Source organism: Pelodiscus sinensis, chromosome 2 (assembly GCF_052426305.1).
Source record: "Pelodiscus sinensis isolate ZL-2025 chromosome 2, ASM5242630v1, whole genome shotgun sequence".
Classification (NCBI taxonomy): domain Eukaryota; kingdom Metazoa; phylum Chordata; order Testudines; family Trionychidae; genus Pelodiscus; species Pelodiscus sinensis.
Window position 1 is genome coordinate 177,888,867 of NC_143053.1, and position 20,437 is coordinate 177,909,303.

General features: G+C 39.4%; 1 protein-coding gene and 1 long non-coding RNA gene across 9 annotated transcripts in view; one reads left to right on the forward strand and one right to left on the reverse strand.

Moving 5' to 3' along the window:
• FBXL2 (F-box and leucine rich repeat protein 2) overlaps nt 1–20,437 on the reverse strand; it is a 108,732-nt gene that overhangs the window by 34,359 nt on the left and 53,936 nt on the right. For 6 of the 8 annotated variants that reach the window (XR_012901888.2, XR_012901889.2, XR_012901890.2 and 3 more), the window contains 4 exons: nt 19,619–19,749; nt 6,882–6,942; nt 6,026–6,070; nt 5,253–5,309 (listed from right to left, as the gene is read on the reverse strand). Coding sequence is in view for 5 of the 8 variants with exons in the window: in XM_075921837.2 (XP_075777952.2) it covers nt 5,253–5,309; nt 6,026–6,070; nt 6,882–6,942; nt 19,619–19,749 (294 nt within the window). In the remaining 3 variants the exon portion in view is untranslated. The remainder of the gene's footprint in view (nt 1–5,252; nt 5,310–6,025; nt 6,071–6,881; nt 6,943–19,618; nt 19,750–20,437) is intronic. The other 2 variants (XM_089776575.1, XM_089776576.1) reach the window with 1 other exon arrangement.
• On the forward strand, nt 6,874–19,778 carry LOC149525378 (uncharacterized). Its single transcript, XR_016348933.1, has 3 exons — nt 6,874–13,209; nt 16,828–17,557; nt 18,881–19,778. It is a non-coding gene; the product is annotated as an uncharacterized LOC149525378 (long non-coding RNA).

A 20,437-nucleotide genomic window follows, 5' to 3' on the forward strand; every position in this document is an offset into this window, starting at 1 on the left:
GATTCATGTATCCTTTCCCCAGCCTGCAACACATTAGTTCTACCTAGAACCTTTATCCTAGCAGCACAATGAATTCTGAGGACTACTACTGTGACACTGGGTGGATACAAATTGATTTAAAAAAATTGATTTTATTATTTTAAATTAAACAGAAGGATTTTTAAATAAACCTATTAAAAATTCAGTTTCAAAGTACCTATGTTAAGACCTAAATTTACCATAATCTTAATCATACAAATGAAATACAAAAATTACATTAAGTAGTATGTTTTCAGCCAAGAGTTAAAGAAGTCAACCCCTGAACAGGTAGAAGTTACTGGCTAAGAACCTGGAAACAGTCTGTTGAAGTGACTGTCAACTTTTGACAGCAATAGCCTTTTCTGCAGATTATTTGCTTAATTTCAGTACATTCAAGATCAGCTCAATGGCTAGTTCACTCAAAGTCAAGAAATCAAATGGAGAGCTGAAAAAGCAGGAAAACTTGTTTTTCTCTTCTAATCTCTTCTGAATAAAAAATTAGGTGTGAAAGAATGAGATCAATCAGTTTTAAAATCTTAAGGTCATAATGAATTGAACTGATTGTTTCTGGTTACTAGCTGCAGATATTTTCTTTGTTTAATAAATGTTTTAAATAGAACACGTTTTGATATATAGTTTTTCTTATGTATCCAGCACTTTCATGATATATTTTGAAATATATAAAACTATTTTAATTGAACTTTAATTTCCATCCAAAATAAAAATAGTTAACAAAATTAAAGAGGCAAGGTAGAAGAGATAGTATCTTTCATTGTGTCTCAAAAGCTAGTCTATCTCCCCAACAGAAGATGATCCAGTGAAAGATCTTATTTCACACACCTTGTGTCTACAAAATTCTTGGACTCAACACAGGAACTACACTGCATATAATAGATAGCAGATTTTTAACTTATTAAGTAAGAAGTGCAACAATCTTCATTTTCTAGTAAAAATTCGAATCTAAATAGAGATAAGTTAAGTTATATAATGGCTTACGTAACAGTGTATAAGAAAACCATACCCTCCTGATTCACAAAAAGACACCTATTTTCGTGTAAAGTCCACAATCGCAAACAACATATTTTAATGTTTACCAACCTTTATTGGTAATGACTCTTTGTTTAGCAAAATAACTAAAAAAGAGTACAAATACATATCACAATTAAAATAAATTACTTAAGTCACGGTTTCTACTTTTATAAATCATGATTTACATTGATAATTTGAAACATTTTGATTTAAATTAGTGGTTCTCAAATGTATTTGATCATGCGGCCTTTGTTGTGTCTGTAGTAATTTATGCCCCCACCATGTACCAATTAAAAAAAAAATCAACATGCAACTCACATTAAATACTAAAAACAGCGAAGCACTGAGTCAAAGGGAGACAACAATACCTTGTAGTAACACCAAAAGCAAAACTGTGATTGTGGTCAATGCTTGCAATTAAATGTGCACACCACATCATAGCAAAGAGATTACATAAACAAGGCAATGTCCTTGTATAATGCTATGAAAACTTAATAGAAATCTGTCATGTGAGGACCCGATATGTCTGGAGCAATCAGTTTTGCTAGTAATTCATTGCTGTGAGTAAAATGTGCATGGCACTTCCCCATCCCAAAGCTTCTCATGCCCCCTGGCTCCCGGTCTGAGAACCTCCGATTTAAATCAATCCATCCTGCTATAGCAAACCCTTTGCTTATGGAAGATTCTTGGCCATTAACAGGCAGACTACCCTGTATATCTTTAAGATTAGCTTCCTCCTCCTCAGTTTTTCCCCTTTACTCAAAGTTGCAAGGGAAGATCAGAGACAGGAAAGAGAGGGAGGACTCAGAATGCTCCAGTTCTAGAAGTTTCACTGAATCTCATGGAGAGAAGGGAGATTTCATCCATTTCTCCACAGGAATTATCACAGCATGTCCCCTTCAATTCCAGCTGCTTCATGTTGTATTTTCATTTTATTCGTCCAACAGGGTGTAGTATTAACATGTTTTATATTAGCACATCATGTAATATATGCATAGATATTTTTTAAAAGGTTGTCTGTTTTATTCCTGTCAAATCCTTATCTTAAGGTCTGCGTTTATGTTCTTTGCTCTTGTTAAGTTTTGGACGTTTTAGATCTCGTCTGCCTTCTCTATGTATTTGTATGCATATCCTCCTGAACACTTATTTGTCCGCTACTCTCCCCTCTCTGCAAAGTCTATTTATAGCACCTGTGGGAAAGCGGGTGGATGGCTGGTTGGCTGGTAGGTAAGAAGGAAGGAAGGAAGGAAGGAAGCAAGCAAGCTTATATGAAGACAAATTTGACCTTTAGGGTGTCTACTGGCTAATTAAGAGAATTTCACATCCTAAGGAAGAAGTAAGAAGCTTATAAAATTCAGCTTTCCTGAGAGATTGTACTCTTGTGATTAGAAACTGAGTTAGACAATACAGGATGTACAGTTAAATTCATAAACTGAATGAAACAAACATGCCTAATGTAATACTGTATTCTGTATTAAAGCACAAGGAACTTCAGACTTGATAAATCTGGTGATGATCCTTAATAAGGTAGGAAGTGTCAGGTTTATAGTTAAAATCTTAGAATAAAGAGGGCTGGTCAACTTCCTTCTGTTTGCTATTTAAAAATAATTGCTGTGTACAAATCAAATTAAGACTAAATTTTGTTGAACAAAATGATTAACAAACAGTATCAACAAGATAACTGATGAATCATAGAACTCTAGAACTGGAGAGGTCATCAAGTCCAGTCCCATACCCTCATGGCAGGACCCAGTACCACCTAGACCAGAGAGAGATTCCTTCTGCTGATGGCATATCCCTGAACAAGTTACAATTTCTCGGATATATTTATTTATTTATTTATTTATTTATTTAGAATTTCCACATAAAACTCTCAAATGCTTTTTAACTTCTATGAATTGCTTAAATTAAGTACTGGAGTGTTTGAATACTGCCAAAAAGGTTGTGTCTGTTCCCTGATTTGTTTTGTAAACAAACCCTAATAGTACAAACATGGTGAATTTAAAATCTGATTTCTACAACCTTAATTAAAATGCACTTTGTAAATATTTGGGCCACTAAAGCTCAATTGGATAAAGGTTCACAGCATTGCTAACCTGAATTAATTTAAAATGTCAAATTAAGATTAGTGGGCTTCTTTCTTTTTTTTTTTCCCAGTTCACCTGGAATTGTCCTTTGCACTATCTGCCTGGACATTTAGTAATTTTCTCTGCTACACCTGAAAAATATTAGACAGGAAATTATTTTTTTTTTTACCAAACAAGAGAGCATATGGTTTCTGTACTATAAACTTGCCATCTTATACAGATAGTAACCTTATTCCAGTTCTCAGCTGATGTACTCGGACCTGTAAGAAAGTCTGCAACAGTTGTCTGAGGTACAGGATATTACAATCCTATTACCTGTGAAGTAGACTGTTAAAGAAGGAATAACACCCATAAATCATAGTTGCTGATTTCTATAACATCGCTTTTGAAGCACTGGGATAGCAGGCTCAAAAAAATTATTGCATATACCTGAAGAACTGGTTACAAATGAGATTATGATATCAACAAAGCAATGCTGTAATTTGTACCATAATTATTCCTCTTCATTCATTTTGATTCCTAAACCTAGTTTTATTTCTAAACTTTCCTCTCCATTTCAAGTAAGTGATGCTATAGCATTATTGTCCCCAGACACAAAGACAGGTAGCATTTTATAAAGAACTCTTGATAAAGCCATTTTTCTAGTCATACCAAATTGATACAGTCTAAGTAAGGCTAAAATGACACTATCAAATGGAACAGTAAATCTTTATAAAATAGATTCCCTCTGCTGAACAGTATTTCTAAATTACAATATATGTTGAAGTCCAATGTTCAGTGAAAAGTCAATGAAGTTTTTAGATTGACTGCCCCAGATTTGTACAGTTTAAAATAAATTTAAATATGAATGATCCTATGAAAAGTCAGAGATGGGATGGAAGCCATTTTCAATATTGTGGCCAAGGTAAGTAAACAGTTCCTTGTCTGGTTGGTAGACTGCTTCATTCACTGAACTAAAGCATATAGTGTGTGGAATTATGGCCTAGGAACAGGATGAGAGGCTTAATCTGTGTATTGCAGTGAATATGATTCCTCTTTAAAGACAAATCTCTTCCTGAGCCTGCTGCTGCCTTAGTAACACACTTCCTCGAGCTGTGGGCATAGAAGAAGCCAATGATATGGCCACACAATTAATGAAGAACTAAACATCTCCTTAATCTCTCCAAAACATAGATTATAAAGTATATCTAGTCTCTTCAAGTACATTTAAGGAAGTTTCTCACAGTGAACAGTAACCTGCCACATATGAAATACAACACACCTCCTTTTGCCAAATGGTAGTGGTACAGTTGACTCCAAATGCCTAAACCTAGTGATCTGAGGTACTTCAATTTCAAAGTGGCCAATCTAAGTGATTTTAAAGTAGCCTGATTTTCAGAAAATGAACACACACCCTATGAATATCAGATCCATTAAAATATTTCACGTTGATTGCTCTAAAAACATGATAATCAAAATCATTAAATCGCTTTTGAAACTGCAAGCCTCAGAAACTGATAATAGATACCATAAATTCACTGCTGTTAAAATGTGTATATATATATATATATATATATATATACACACACACACACACACACACACACACACACACACACACACACACACACACACACTTCACTCATCTGAATATGATTAACTCCCACATGACTATTTATAAGATTGGGCTCTATCTGAATACACCTTTGCTAGGTAATTAATTTTTTTTTTCAAATTTACCATTATCTGATGTTTCAAAATGTTGTGTAAATTAAAATTTCATTATTTAAAAAAATCTTTAGATGTAAAATATGTATATTTAAATATTTGAAACTGTCTTATATCGCTTTTTTGACTAAATTGCTCACAAATAGAGGACAATTACAGGTTCAACACAGGCCAGTTTTCTGATTATCTTGGAATTCATGGTTTGCTTTGAGAAAACTTACAGTACTTAATGCAATATTTAAAACATTTTTAGAAATAAAAGTCATTTAAAACATGCTTTTGTAAAAAAGTATAAATTGTTCAGTGTCACAGAACCAAAAACTATCAGCTACAGACTGCGAGTCAATCCTTATTTTGTTAGGACTTTTTAAAATATTTTATTAATAGTTACATTATAAGAGTTAAACTCACCAATGCTTGAAGTTTAGGACAGTGAACAGAAAGTTGTATCAATGTATTATCTGTTATCTGGAAAGGGAAGAAACCAAACAATTGGCTACATAAATGCAAAGTTATAGTCTGGGCTTATATATAATAATAGAACTGACTAGCAGAAAAAAAAATCTATTTTGTTCAACTGAACACGTACACTTGGGTTTAATTTTATTCCATTCAGACTCTTCTGATCTATAAACCCACTGAAGGATAAAAAAATAAAAGCTTCTCCTTTTCCAAAATTTTAGCAGAATAGATGGAGAAAGAGCTTAAAATGTAGCTGCTTTCACGAAATCAGGCACTACATGCTGAATCGATCACCAGCCTATTTGGATAGGTTCATTTCACCTTGCCAATTTTTAGAGAAGTGAGATAGAGGGGAAAACAGAGAGTTCTGTAAACCTTCTTAAAGTTCCAGTAAATCCTGCCACACTTTGTTCCTTTGCTCATTTTTATAACTTGATATCTCAAACAGATTCACAACCAATCCCTACACCAAAATTAGGCATTTCTGTCTAGCGGATGAAGTTTCTGATATACATTGGGCTTTTGCGAAATGGATAAATGTTTGTCTTTAAGTTTCCCTTTTTACAGACTTCCCAATAATTATCTGCATTTCCTATAAAAATATTAGAATTTAGAATTCCTAATATTGGTAAACAAAAATCTAAAGCACTGATGTTCTGAAAGGCTTTACAGATTCTTATAAAGGATTTATGATGAATATTATTGGTAAAACTGATTCTCACCAATACACACTCTTCTAAGTCCATCTTTTCCAGTTCGTGGCAATTCTAAACAAATAAAATAGAAACAAAACAAAAAAAACAGACAAGAAGAGAGGTGACAATCTGATCTTCAATTTTAATGGGTGGTCCTAACAGAATAACCATTAATACTGAGATAAAGACAAAGGGAGAAAGAACATTTAATTATTACACTGTTTTATATATCTATGCAGGCTTTTGCCTTTATAAAAAATATTACATATTTGTTCAGCACCTCTTGTTCTTTAAGATATATTGCACATGTCCATACCATTTTAGGCATGACCTGTTGGGGCAAGACAAGTGATCTCTGTACAATTGTGTTGCTAGCTGAAAGTATATAATGCCCCAACTTTTCTCTAAATTCCTTCATGCTGGAAGCCAGTATATGTTGTGCCTCTGATGCAAAAGAGAAAGAGGGAGGGTTGTGGAATGAATATGTGCACCACATCTCAAAGAACAATAGTTCCTGAACAAGTATGGAACTTTTCTTTTTTGCATGCTTCCACATGTCCCTTTCACTTTAAGTGACTCAAAGGAGTCTGAGGGAGGAGGGTATTGGACTCTGCAGTTGACCTAAACAAGGAGTGCACCACTCTTCCAAACTTAACATTGTACATGGAGACCTTGGAAAGCACATAATGAACAATGAACAAATGAGCAGATGATCAAGATACAGCTTTGCCAATGTCATTGATGGGACCGTGACCCAGGAAATCAGCCAAAGCTGGTTGGGTTCTTCTACAGCACGCTAAAACACTTTGAGATAGGGATGTGAATGTTTAACCAGCAAGCCTCACCCATTAGGTAAACTGTATATATGTAAAATAATCCTTACCCGTGCAAGAAGTGTAAAACCTGCATCCGTCAGGTGGGAACATCTTGCAGCTTCCAAAATCCTGAAAAAAATAATTTTTTTAATCATAAAAATATTACTGATACAGTAATGGAAAGGTTTTTTTTTTCTTTTACTTAAATCTATTGGCTATATGTTTGCAAAATATAACTGATTTAGAGATGAATTCTTAAGTCCATTTTCATAGTGTTTGTAATTTTTAAAAAAGGTAGGACAGATTTTTGATTCAGCTAATCAGAAAGATGTTCAGGGTACATAGCAAAATTAAATTATATACAATTAAGAATTATACCTATGTATATACGTACAGAAAAAAATAGAGTGAATTCTGGTCCTTCTAGGCCTACGCATACACCTATTTTTGAGGAGTAGCTGTGTTACTTTGTTTCAGCAAAAACAACAAGTAGTCCTGTGGTGCCTTAAAGACTACAAATTTATTAGGACATAAGCTTTCGTGGGCTTCAGCCCACGAAAGCTTATGTTCATACACCTATTATAATAATCAAAACTGTGTTTTGAGAAATACTACTTTCACTGGCTATCTTATTCTCGATGCATGAAGAAATAAATGCATTAAACAGAAGTGGAATTTGTATGTTGGGGGAAAGTACAGAAAAAGTATACATGTGGAATTTAGAGTGCAGGTCAAACCATTGTAATGTGCCCCCATGTTCTATATAATGTCAAGTCCTTACATTAAGCATTTTGGCTTCAGGTATCAAGAATCAAGGAGACAAGAACTTAAGAACATACTGGGTCAGACCAAAGGTCCATTTAGCCCAATATCCTGTCTTTGGCAGTGTCTCGGACAAATTAACAGAACAGTGATCCATCCCCCGTTACCCATTCTCAGCTTCTGACAAACACAGGGTAGGGACACCATCCCTGCCCATCCCAGCTAACAGCAACTGATGGACCTATCCCTTATGAATTGATCTAGCTTTTTTTTTAAATCCTGTTATAGTCTTGGGCCTCACAACATCCTCTGACAAAAAGCTGTCAAAGGCAAAACATAAAGCCAGCCCTGCCTGAATGAACCTTATGGAAACAAATACAGAAATATATTGGAAAAAAACCTCATCAACTGAAAAGCAATCCCTTAGGAGAGGTGAGTAAATTAAAATAGAGGAAAAAAGGAAACTGATAAACACAACACCAGTACATATGATTTTCATTGTAGTATTTCTGCTCTTTCCTTGTTCAAGTTTACACTAAGCAGATGGTAGTGAGCAATAAAACTAACCAGGAAAGAATGTCACAGGGTACGTCTATACTACCATGTTATTTCGAAATATCTAATTTTGAAATAGTTAATTCGAAATAACGTGTCTACACACAAAATGCATTTAGAAATAGCATTTTGCTATTTCAAAACAGCACGTCCACACTGATTGGACACTGAATCGCATTTAAAGCCAGCCAGAAGTGGTTCCGGCAGGGCATCAGGTCAGAACAGAAGTTACTTTGTGGCCAGAGCGGCCAGCAGGGTACCCTCGGAAGGGCTGGAGGCCCCGTATTACAAAATAAGCATCTACACAGCGCTTATTTTGAAATAGCAATTTTGAAATTGGTAAACCTCATTCCACGAGGAATAGCACCAATTTCAAAATAAGCCCTCTGCTATTTTGAATTAATTTCAAAATAGCAGTTGGCTTGTGTAGATGCTAGGAAAGTTATTTTGAAATAATGACTGTTATTTCGAAATAACTTTGCTGTGTAGACATACCCACAGAGTAACAAAGAGCACAAACTCTCCCACTTCCTCTAGGTTTGACAGACAAATTGCTAAAATTCTCTGTTTTTCCAGTGTACATAGTTGTTTATAGTGTAGAGACAAAAGAGAAATTATATCTGTGGCTAAATTAAGAGGGAAAACTAAATCAGCAATCTGAGAGGTAGGAATAAATCAAGTATCTCTGTTTATGGACAAAGAAGAAAGAGATGTCTTCATCCATTGGATAAATGTGATATAGTACACCTCAAACAAAGTATCCATTTTCCTATCTTCTACCCCGCCCCTCTTCCCTCAAAATGTTACATTCTCTCAACATGCTCCAGGCTCTAACCATTTACCTCAAACACACCCGTGCCCCTTGTGTTTTGCCAAGGCACTTCGCTGCCAGTACTGAACAGTACAGGGTAAAGCCCTCTCCTCACAGAGCATCTCCCACTGCATTTCTGAATACTACACTCTTTCTCTCATACCCCTGTCATCTTGGTCACTTCATGTGGGTGGATGCAGATACATCAGCTTACCACATGAGACATTTACTGGGTGACCACATCTTTACCACTTGCTGTGCCATTACCTCAGTAACTGCGGCAGACATCTTACAGACTGTCACTTCTTGTGAGACCTCACATCTACCTACACGCTGAGCACTGCTTGCTAATCAGTCATGTTTGGAATCCACATATGGACCATCACTCGAAGAATTAGAAGAGGTTACTTATGATAGCCAGAGGTTCTTCGAGATATGAGGTCCCTATTAGGCTTCCAGTCCTCCCCCTCTTCCCATACTCTCGGTTATGGACTACTTTGCTTACAGTTAAGAGGGATACTGGAGCAACAATGACTTCATGGCCGCTTATAGCCTCAGATGTGAGCATGTGGACAGTGCACATGCAAGTCAATGCACACTGCTACAAAAACTGATCCGGGTTCAACACATGGCACACATGCACACCCATGTTTGGAATCTAAATAAGAACCACACATCTTGAAGAACCTCTTCTTCTGTAGCTTTGTGGGTGACCTCTGCCTCTCATCAGCACAACAAATCTCTTCTCTAATGGTCCATAAAATGAAAACATACACAGTGACGGGATATGCTTTAAAAAAACCAGAAACACAACTTATTCACTATGCATCTGTTCAAAAAGCACTAAACACTAGTGCACAGGCAGCAGTAGATGAGAAAGAAAAGGAATGGTGATTCTACCTTTAGATTAGTAGTCCCTGGATCTAGACACAGGATGGGGAGAGGTGAGCTAACAGCTGTCCTATTGTGTCATTCATTTAGGGGCCCGTTATGCAGACTAGGTTGGGCAACAAGATTGGGGCTTACTGAACATAAGACATTGCACTGATAAAGATGAGTGACTGAAGTTCCCATGTTGACTTGTTTTTCTAATTTGCATGAGATTTGATGTGGCTGCCTAGTAAAATTACTTCCAGACACTAGCTGACATTATCTGTTTATTTCTATACATAGTGACTATTTTTGGAGGGAGATACAGGTGAGTAGCCATCTTACGTGGCCCAAAACCTAGATAGTGAAGCTGAACCTTTGGTGAAGAACCAAAAGACATTATTTTTAGGAAACTAAAAATTACAGGTAAGTAATTTTCTCTTTCTTCCAAGGTAAGCATCCTTAGTATAGTTATACTTGTTGCAAGACTACAGAGGGAAAGAGAGGTATCTCTGCTAAGGAAACCTGAAGAAGAAAACCCAGGACAGACATGAGAAGAGATTCCAAGCTACACAAGACCAGAAGAGAGGGGAGGAAAGAGTTGTAACTCAACTTGAAAATACCATACTGTAGAGTAAATTAATTCACTCCTGACACCTTGCCTAATAGCACAGTACAGTGAGCTGCCATTAGTGCCTTGTCAGAGTAGAGCTCTGACTGAAGGCTGCCTATTTTTACTTATGTGTCAGCGCACATTTACAATTAATCCAGGTCTTCACTGACAACATGCTAAATAATCCTTACACAGGCCAGGTTTAAGTATCCATGTGTTTCAAAGTGCTAACCATAAAGCACTATTCAGAAATGCATCAGAATGTCATCTCTTTCCCAAGTCTGCCCAGTGAGTAAATACCCTTTGCACGACAGAAGCCCTGTTCTCTCAATAGGACTGTATTGAACATCCATGGGCAGCCAAGGCTTGGTAAGCCTCACATTCTGTGATCTTGAGCAGGCTCATCATAGGTTGTTAATAGCCATTAATGTCTATGATCTAGACAGTACTTGGTCCTGCCATGAGGGTAGAGGAGTGGACTTGATGACCTCTCAAGGTCCCTTCCAGTTCTGGTGTTCTATGAAATGTCTAAGTGTGAGAGAGAGAGATCACTATATGACTACACCTGCCACTGTCATATGCAGCTGAACAGGAAACACAACCTGTTCTTCCCCCTGCCCCCTGCTAAAGTGCGGATCACTGAATGTTGATTTTACTCTATTAAGTACATAGGCTATTTTCCACTAGAAGTATCACAGAAATGGCAATACTTGAACTGTTCAGATCCCCTTCTCCTCAAGAGAGAGGAGCACCTTTCTGATTCATTGGGTTCATCACTCCTTCCTACAGGAGAGAGAGAGAAATGGTGCTAAGAGTATGAAGAAGATGCAATGTACTTGCAGTCATGATCTGAGTTCAATCACATCATACATTTTTGTTCCCAGCCTCTTGAGGTAGTCCCAGCAACTAGATTAATTGCAAAGGCGTTGGAGTGAGCTGAGATCCTGGACATCCTGGTGCACAGGCATCACAGGGATTTATTGTCCCATCTAGATATATGCCTCTATATCTGCTTCCAAGATGTTTCAATGCCTCAGTCTCCAAAATAGGAGCGAAACACCACTCGTCCCCCCCACACAGCTCATCAAAGCTCTGCTTTGATGTACCAGTCTTATATGCAGTCTCATTCAGCTCTGCTCCACTCAAGGATTCCTTCTATCAGACTTGACAGACCAAACTGATTTCAGATACCTGGGGAACACAGAAGGAGACCAAAGCATTTGTCATAGGATCTGATGGCTCAAAGTAATAAGCTGGAGCAGATCCCATGCCACATCCAAATCATGATCATCCCTCAGACAATACAAACACCTGATACATTCACTGATGGCAGGCACTTCTCTGTTGAGGCACCTCTGGAAGCCAGTATGGAGTTTATCCATTCCTGTTAAAACAATCTAAACTGGAAGAAAAAACCCACTAATAACAACCTGCATTGTCACCTGGGATGAGCCAAGACAAAGGTACTATGGAAGACTATAGTGTGTGGACGTGTCAGCAAACCAACTGAGCCTAGACAAAGTACCAACATTTTCTTTAAAAGAAGATAGGGAAATACAAAAAATTGAATATCAGCACTTAGCTAAGGGAAAGGGCAGGGGTGCCATTTCAGATTTTGGTAGGGGGGGCTGACCTGTGCATGTGATGATGGGAGGACAGATTGAGGACAGAAGCTTCAGCAGTGTTACTGAGCATGCTCAGTACAAGCCAAGCTCCAAATGGGGAGGGGAGGAACCAACCCCATCCGCCCTCCTCCCCCTACCCCTCCACATCATCTCTATCCAGGGGCTACCAAGGTATTGGAAAACTCTACTTTTTTTGGCAGACAACTTGGCAGTTAGCTGACAGGAGCCCTGTATCTAATTCCTATATAAAAGAAAGAAAATTAAATACATATTAGACACACTCAGCTCTAACACTGATATTCTAACATCTTGTGGCAAGTCACTTAAGGAATACTAGTTACCCTTAAAATTTTAATGTATAGTCTTACTTTATTACTTACTGACTCTGTGGAGAGAAACCCACCCCATCAGGACTCCTAGGTGCTCTCTCAGCTCTGGAAGGGGAGTGGGTCTAGTGGATTACAGCAAGGGGGCAGGATACAGTTCAGCTCTATGTAAGAACATCAGAATGGCCATTCTGGGTCAGACCACAGGTCCTTCTAGTCTAGTATCCTGTCTTCCAACAGTGGTCAATGCCAAGTGCTTCAGAAGGAATAAGCAAGAGAGGCAATCATCATGATCCATCCCCAGTCACCCATTCCCAGCCTCTGGCAAACAGAAGTTAGGGACACCATCCCTGCCCGTTCTGGCTAGTAGCCATTGATGGACCCATCTTCCTTGAACTTATTTTGTTCTTATTGGAACCCTGTTATAGTTTGGGCTTTTCCACAATCTCCTGGCAAAGAGTTCCACAAGTTAATGGTGAAAAAATGTATTCTGTTTGTTTTAAATCTGCTGCCTATACATTTAATTGGGTCAGCCTCTTGTGTTATGTTAGTGAAAGAGTAAGTAACATTTCCTTATTCTATTTTTCCACATTGCTCATGATTTTCTAAACCTCTAATATATCCCCCCATGCTTTAGTCATTTCTTTTCCAAGCTGAAAAGTCCCAGTCTTGTTAATCTCTCCTCAGATGGAAGCTGTTCCTTATCGCTAATAATTTCTATTGCCCTTTCTGTACCTTTTCCAAATACAATATTTATTTTTTAGATCGGGTGACCAGATCTGCACACAGTATTCAAGATGTGGGCATACGATGACTTTATGTAGCAGCAATATGGTATTTTGACTTATTATCTATTCCTTTTCCAATGATTCCCAATATTCTGTTAGCTTTTTCGTTTTTACACTGCAATTGCACATTGAACAGATATTTTCAGGGAACTATCCACAATGATTCCAAGATCTCTTTCTTGAGTGGTGGTAACTATTTTGTATCTATAGTTAGGATTATATTTTCCCATGTGCACTGCTTTGCATTTATCAACACTAAATTCCATCTGCCTTTGTGTTGCCCAATCACCCAATTTTGTGAAGTCCCTTTGTAGTCAGCTTTGAATTAGTCCCTGTTCACCCCTTTTTCAAGAACATTTGTAAGTTTAACACATAAGAATGGCCATACTGGGTTAGACCAAAGGTCCATCTAGCTTTGACCACTGTCTGAGGACAGGATACTATGGACAGATGCCCCAGAGGGAAGAAACACAACAGGTAATCATCATGTGATCTCTCCCCTGTCACTCATTTCCCGACAAACAAGCTAGGGACACCATTCCTACCCATCCCGGCTAATAGCCATTGATGGACCTAACCTCCATGAATCTATTCAGCTCTTTTTTGAACACAGTGATCCAAATACAAATCCCAGCAGCACAACACTCGTGCCAGCTATTTTCTCCCATATCTTTTAAGTGGAGTACCTAGCAATGTTTTCACAATGACCTAATGATCTTTCAGTTGCCTGAATGCCCCATCTTTTGTTGTTCTTAATCACCCTGCCTTCCTCTTTTTAGAACAAACTCCCTGCCCCAAAAGCAAAACTGGGAGCAGCTCAAACTCTACTGCGCATTTAAGAACTGCCTCCGGAGTTGGGGCATGTAGCTTTCAGCAGACCCCACGTATGAAATCCCGGGGGTTCAAACTCAGGAGACTACTGTCTCCAACCCCTCATAAAAGGCACCCTTAGGAAAGGGGGGAAAGAGATAATTGATCGGGTAATCACCAAATATGGAGCAGTTGGTGAATGGAACTCTGAACCATTATGTAGAAAGAAAGGAAACTAGCTAGACATCATTGACCACTGGATTGGGCAGGAAGTCATATGGCACCAGCTGATAAGGTGGAGCTTTGAATTTACAACATCTGATCAGTCATGACTGGGGAGAACGGAATGCTAACAAATGGTACTTCTGCAGAGAACAGCACCTGGGATTGTCAGACTAATCTCTAGAGCACAAATATTCCTATAAGGCCTGCCTCTAAATGTGCCAGTGGCTAGACCACGTGAACCAACTTTGGGAAAGGGGTTAAAAGATTTCTGTAGATTTTCTGGTTCTTCAAAAGATGTGCCATTTAGGAAGCACAAAGAAGTGGGGAATTATATCTCCGGTTGATTTCCCAATATGAAATGTTTAATATGGTATATTTTAGTACATAGCTTTGAAGCTCAGTCTATGGCAATTTGCATTAGCCTTATCTTGGATAAGAGATGGATCTGTGGGGATCATTTTGTCAGATTCATTTTCCTTGGTGATATCTTGTTACCCTAGTGTATGAGAAATGGCTGAAACTGTCCCCTGGTGGCACTGGGTGAAACTAACAAGCTACAAAATAGTAAATCAAGCTGGCTTAGCTAACAGTGCATTTTCTGGTGCATCTTTTAGATGCTTCCTTACATTTTTCTTGTGAGTTGTCTCTCTCTTAAAAGGAGGAGTGTGGGACTAATACATATATTAGGCCTCTTTCTTTGCCTTAGAAAATGAGCCAGGAATTATTTCAAAGTACCTATATTTTTCTCACAATTAGAAAAAATAATTCAGATTTATCCTAACTAGTGGCAATGGGTTTAGCCCTCCAAGGAGTGTGATGCATCAGTTTGAAAAGACTTGTGACTGAAGCAAGAGCAAGCATATGCATTCATAGCTATTTGCATAAGTGTCCACAGCTATTTCATATGACTGATAAGAAGTTGGCAAATTTAGATCAGATAGGTACACTGACTTGAGGAAAAGCTTTCTAAATTAACAAAAACTGGTATTTTTCTTACCAATCAGGTTAAATATGTACCGTATATACTCGAGTATAAGTCGACCCGAATATAAGCCGAGGCACCTAATATTACCCCAAAAAAACTGGGAAAAAGTATTGACTCGAGTATAAGCCTAGGGTAGGAAATGAGGCAGCTACTGGTAAATGTAAAAAATGAAGATAGATACCGGGTCTAGCCCCGGAAGTCGGGGCGAAAGCTGCTCCGGTGCCCCTGGTCTGCTGGAGACCGTCTCCAGCAGACCAGGGGCACCGGGCGGGTTCCCGCGCTTCTGAGGCTTTGCCAGAGCAAAGCCTCAGAGGCGCGGGACCCCCCGCGGCTGCGGCTTCAGTCCGGGAGCCTGTGGTCTGCTGGGGACGGTCCCCAGCAGACCACAGGCACCCAGATTGAAGCGGCAGCAGCGGCGGTTCCCCGCGCCTCTGAGGCTTTGCTCTGGCAAAGCCTCAGAGGCGCGGGACCCCCCCGCGGCTGCGGCTTCAGTCCGGGAGCCTGTGGTCTGGGAGTCCCCAGCAGACCACAGGCTCCCGGACTGAAGCCGCAGCCGCGGGGGGGTCCCGCGCCTCTGAGGCTTTGCCAGAGCAAAGCCTCAGAGGCGCGGGGAACCGCCGCTGCTGCCGCTTCAATCTGGGTGCCTGTGGTCTGCTGGGGACCGTCCCCAGCAGACCACAGGCTCCCGGACTGAAGCCGCAGCCGCGGGGGGGTCCCGTGCCTCTGAGGCTTTGCTCTGGCAAAGCCTCAGAAGCGCGGGAACCCGCCCGGTGCCCCTGGTCTGCTGGAGACGGTCTCCAGCAGACCAGGGGCACCGGAGCAGCTTTCGCCCCGACTTCCGGGGCTAGACCCGGCTAGACCCGGCCAGCGGCAGAGACGCGCTGAGCCCGCCCGCCTCAGTTCTCGAGATGCTGACTCGAGTATAAGCCGAGGGGGGCATTTTTCAGCACAATAACTGTGCTGAAAAACTCGGCTTATACTCGAGTATATACGGTATATGGTGGAATATGCTTGGTAATTTTACATGAACACTATAGATTTGTAAATTATGTAATTTTACAATACCAATTTTGTACACGAGAAACTAGCATCCAAGTATAATTTGTTATAATTCTTTGATACAAAGTTGACTGATCTATATATTTTCCTTAAGGGATTTCAGGATGCCCCCCTGGTCTCTTGCTTTTCATCAATGCTGTCTGTGACTTCTTGCCTCCTGGTTTTAGGCACTCCTGGTGATAGCGCCCTTCTCTTTGGAGCAGTTATTTGCTCCTGTGAAGTTTGTACAGGCTGAAGAGCCTTGTCGCAGAGAAGAAGCTTGAGCCGGAGATCCCTGTCCCTGTGCGCCCGCGGGGTTAATTTCAAGCAATGAGTGCATTTTTGGGGCACATGGGACTCCCCCAAACAACGGACACAGACTGCGTGACCGTCTAAGGCTGGCATAGCCTCTTTGCACTGGGAACACCGTTTGAATCCTGGTGTCCCAGGCATGATAAAATTGACTAGGCAAACTGCGGCACTGGCAGAAATTGACTAAAACAACATCTTTCCTCCTTCCTCCCCCCCCCAAACTAACTAACTAACTAACTAACAGGAAACTAACTACTGAACAAAGACTAACTATTTTACAATTCTTTCTGACAGGATTTGCTCTGCATCTGAGGAGATCGCAAAGCTCCGCCAACAACCTAGGACAGTTGAGAGGAACTGGCGGGGGGGCCGGTCTGCGCTCGTGATCAAAGGCGCAAAAGCCGAGCACTGCAGGGGGCATGCGCAGACTGGCCAAATATTGCTCTGAAATCTTCCGACCAGCGGCACTGGGATGGACCCAACACCTAGAGTGGAGCACCCACGGGGCCACTCGAAGAACCATTCCTTTCCACTGCATATGAGACTTTCACCTTTTGCTGGTACTTTAGCTGGGTATCAGGTATCTGGAAATACCTATCTTGCTAGCAGATAGTATTGTTAGCCAAGGAACCCAGGCCCTGACAAAGCTGCCTTGATCTATTAAGTTGTTTTGGATTTATTAAGTTAGTAGTAAGTTGTTTTATAAGCTAAAGTAGTGATACGAAATGAATTTGTTTCAAAATCATGATGTTCTGTTAAAGGCCTGCTCATTAGAAAATTGTTTAACAGCCCCTGTGCTGTTTCTTCTAAAATTGCTTAGTAGAAAAATGTATAGTTATAGTTTGTATGAATGAAGTACGTGTGTGCAGCTAAGAAGAGATAGTATGTTAGTAGCAGATGAGCCTAATTACAGAAGAACAAAGGAAACAGGTGCCAGTATCGCCTTGCCTTGATGATCCAAGGAGTGCAAATTGATGACCCTGGAGTGTAAAAACATCCCTCCAAACTAAGAATAAAGTATAAGGTAAGGAGCAACTGAGTAAACATCCAGAACCTAGTTTGTGATTAAGGATCCAAACATCATTGATGGAACATAACTGTGAGAATGGCAAATTTATAATTAACAAATCCCAACTGACAGCAAAATCCATAGACTTACATGACAGACAACTAGTATAAAGATGGGTGACAGCCAGGAGACTTGGGGTTCATTCTGCACCAACAAAGGATCACTGGACTCATCCAACAAAGGCCAATCTCCCACTCATGATCAGTCTATCTGGCCACACTAGGCTGATTTGAGCAATAAGACGTGGTAACTATGGCACCAGCTGCAAAACCTTTCTGGCATGGGTACATGTTTATACTGATTTAAATCCTTAATTAGCATTTTAAATAGACAAGTCAACATGTCAGATTCCCTGAAAAAGGCACCATATCTAACACAGAAGTGAAAGGCACAAAAATTACATAATCTGCAACAGGACTGTTCTCTAAGGTGCTTCTTTTGAAGCCCTCTTTGCATCTCTCAACAATGAAAATGTATGAAACCTATCACTGTATCACATATTTGGCCAGTTAAATCTAGCAGTTAGCAATTTAGGTATTTAATGTTACTAAGTGGTAAGCATGTCTAACAAATTGATCCCCCCTTCTGAAGTTATTGTCTAAAGTACCATACTGATCTGTCACAGACTGTGACTTTGCCATTTTTCCATCACTTCTGAACTACCCTTAGGTCAATGGCAGTAGCAGCAGGAACTTTTAAAAAATATAACTATCAAACAAAGAACACAACATAAAAATAGACAGAAGCATCTCAGGCTGGCAATCAAACCAGTTTTTTTCACTGACACAACAGAAAAAAAGGATTAAAGCTGGGTTATATGTACATGTATAATCCTCTTTCTTGGTAGCATTCATAAGGCTTTAAAGAAAATTCTCACAAAATCCGCAAGGCTTGAGATCACTCTTAATACCATATATCACTTTAAGTAACCCAAGGATGGGAAGCTATTGTGAATCCTTAACCCTTTAGAGAAAAACTTAAACAACAAATAGTATGGTAGCACTTTAAAGACTAAAAAAAATTTAGCTTAAAGTGCTACCATACTATTTGTTGTTTTTTAAGTTTATCCTGTACGGACTAACTCGGATACCCCTCTGAACCTTTAAAGAAAGTTTCCTTACTATTAAGAGTTAAAAAATAAAATTATTTTGATTCATGTAGCAGGCAAACTGCAGCTACTAACACTATAATATAAAATATTAGCAACTAATGTGTACTTCTGCATTGTCAATTTACGTATTTCAGATATACTGAACCACATTCTTTTTCTTGTTCCAGACTCTCTCTGGTGGTGTAAAAGGTGCCAAAAGCAAAAAGATCTCTAGAGCTGCTCCATTGTGGGAGAGTCACCAGCAAGCATGGCCAACACCTATGCTATTCCCACTACAACCCTCAGTATAAGGGCATCAGAGTCTGAAGAAGGGAGAGGTGAAGCCTAAGTGCTACTATAATGTAGCTACTCTTGGCTGGCATACTGGACCTCAAGGCTGTTCTAAGTACGCCAGCACCGGGAAAGAAAAAGTCAGAATATAAGGGTGTTACAACTAGTTTTGTTTTGAGCCACCTTACCTCAGGTGTGCCCATCAGATATTGGGTGTAGATGACAATTTAGCCCATCATCGATTTAAGTTTACGAACACTGGAAAGTATTGTATACTAATGGAAAAACACACTTAAAACATCACCTACTTCAGATAGGATTTACAGTACTTTTTGTAAGATAAAAGAAGATACAGAACCATAAAATGTGGTGCCTCTCAGAATAGAGCATCAGCTTGTAGAAAGTAGCTGAAGAGCCTTTGTATGTCTCTATGAAATAATATAGTCAGTAAGTAGCTATGACAAATTCTTTTTCCTCCTTTCACATGATATATAGGAGCTGGGTTTTTGCCCTCATGCCGAACACCCTTAACTCTGATGGAAATTAATGGTAGTTGAAGGTGCTCAGAATTTCATAGGAGAAACAATCTCCCAGAATCAGGCCAATGATGAAAACAAAAACTTTGACATACTCACTTCAATCTCGGACAGTTTAGACCAAGTGCCGTGAGAGAAGCATCTGTGAGGTTGCTACAACCAGAAACACATAATGACTGCAGTCTGTGGCATCCTCTACAAATTTTTACAATGCCTTCATCTGAAATTTGCTGAAACAAATAAAAAAGGTTGAAATTTATCCTGATATCAAGTAATTTGTTTAGGAAAAAACTGAGCCATGCAGAATGACATCAGATCAACAGTGTTTATGTTGTCTATTTTCATCCGCAAAATGTCTGAGGGAAATCACACACCACATGATAACTCTGCTTCTTTGAGACAACCATCACATAGGATTCTTGCTCATTCACATCTTTTTGGTATATTTGAGATGCTTTCTAAAGCAACGTGAAGCTGGTTCTCTCCCATCCGTGGCATGGTTTCAAGTGGTAAATATTTTACTTTACAACATACAGTTTGCATTTTTAGGGGAGCTCTTCCTTCCCACAAATGTAGGGATTAAATGAAATGTCTAGGAGTTAAGAGACTAGCAGTTAGAATGAAAGATGAAGGAGGCGTTCATGCCCAGTGCCACAGACTGCCAAAAACTAAGAGCATTCTGGGTGCAAGACCTAAAAGTGGGAATCCTATTGTATGGCATCTTCAAAGAAACAGAATTACAGGTCAGCAACTATTCCTTATCCCCAGTTTACAGAAGTACATTAAAATACAGAGATTTGCCCCAAATTACCCAGGAAGCCTGCAGCAGACCAGGAAAACAACCCAGACCTCTCATTTCCCTGACTTCTGAGATCATTTTTCATTATGCCGTTCTGATTTAGCCACTCTGAGAGAACT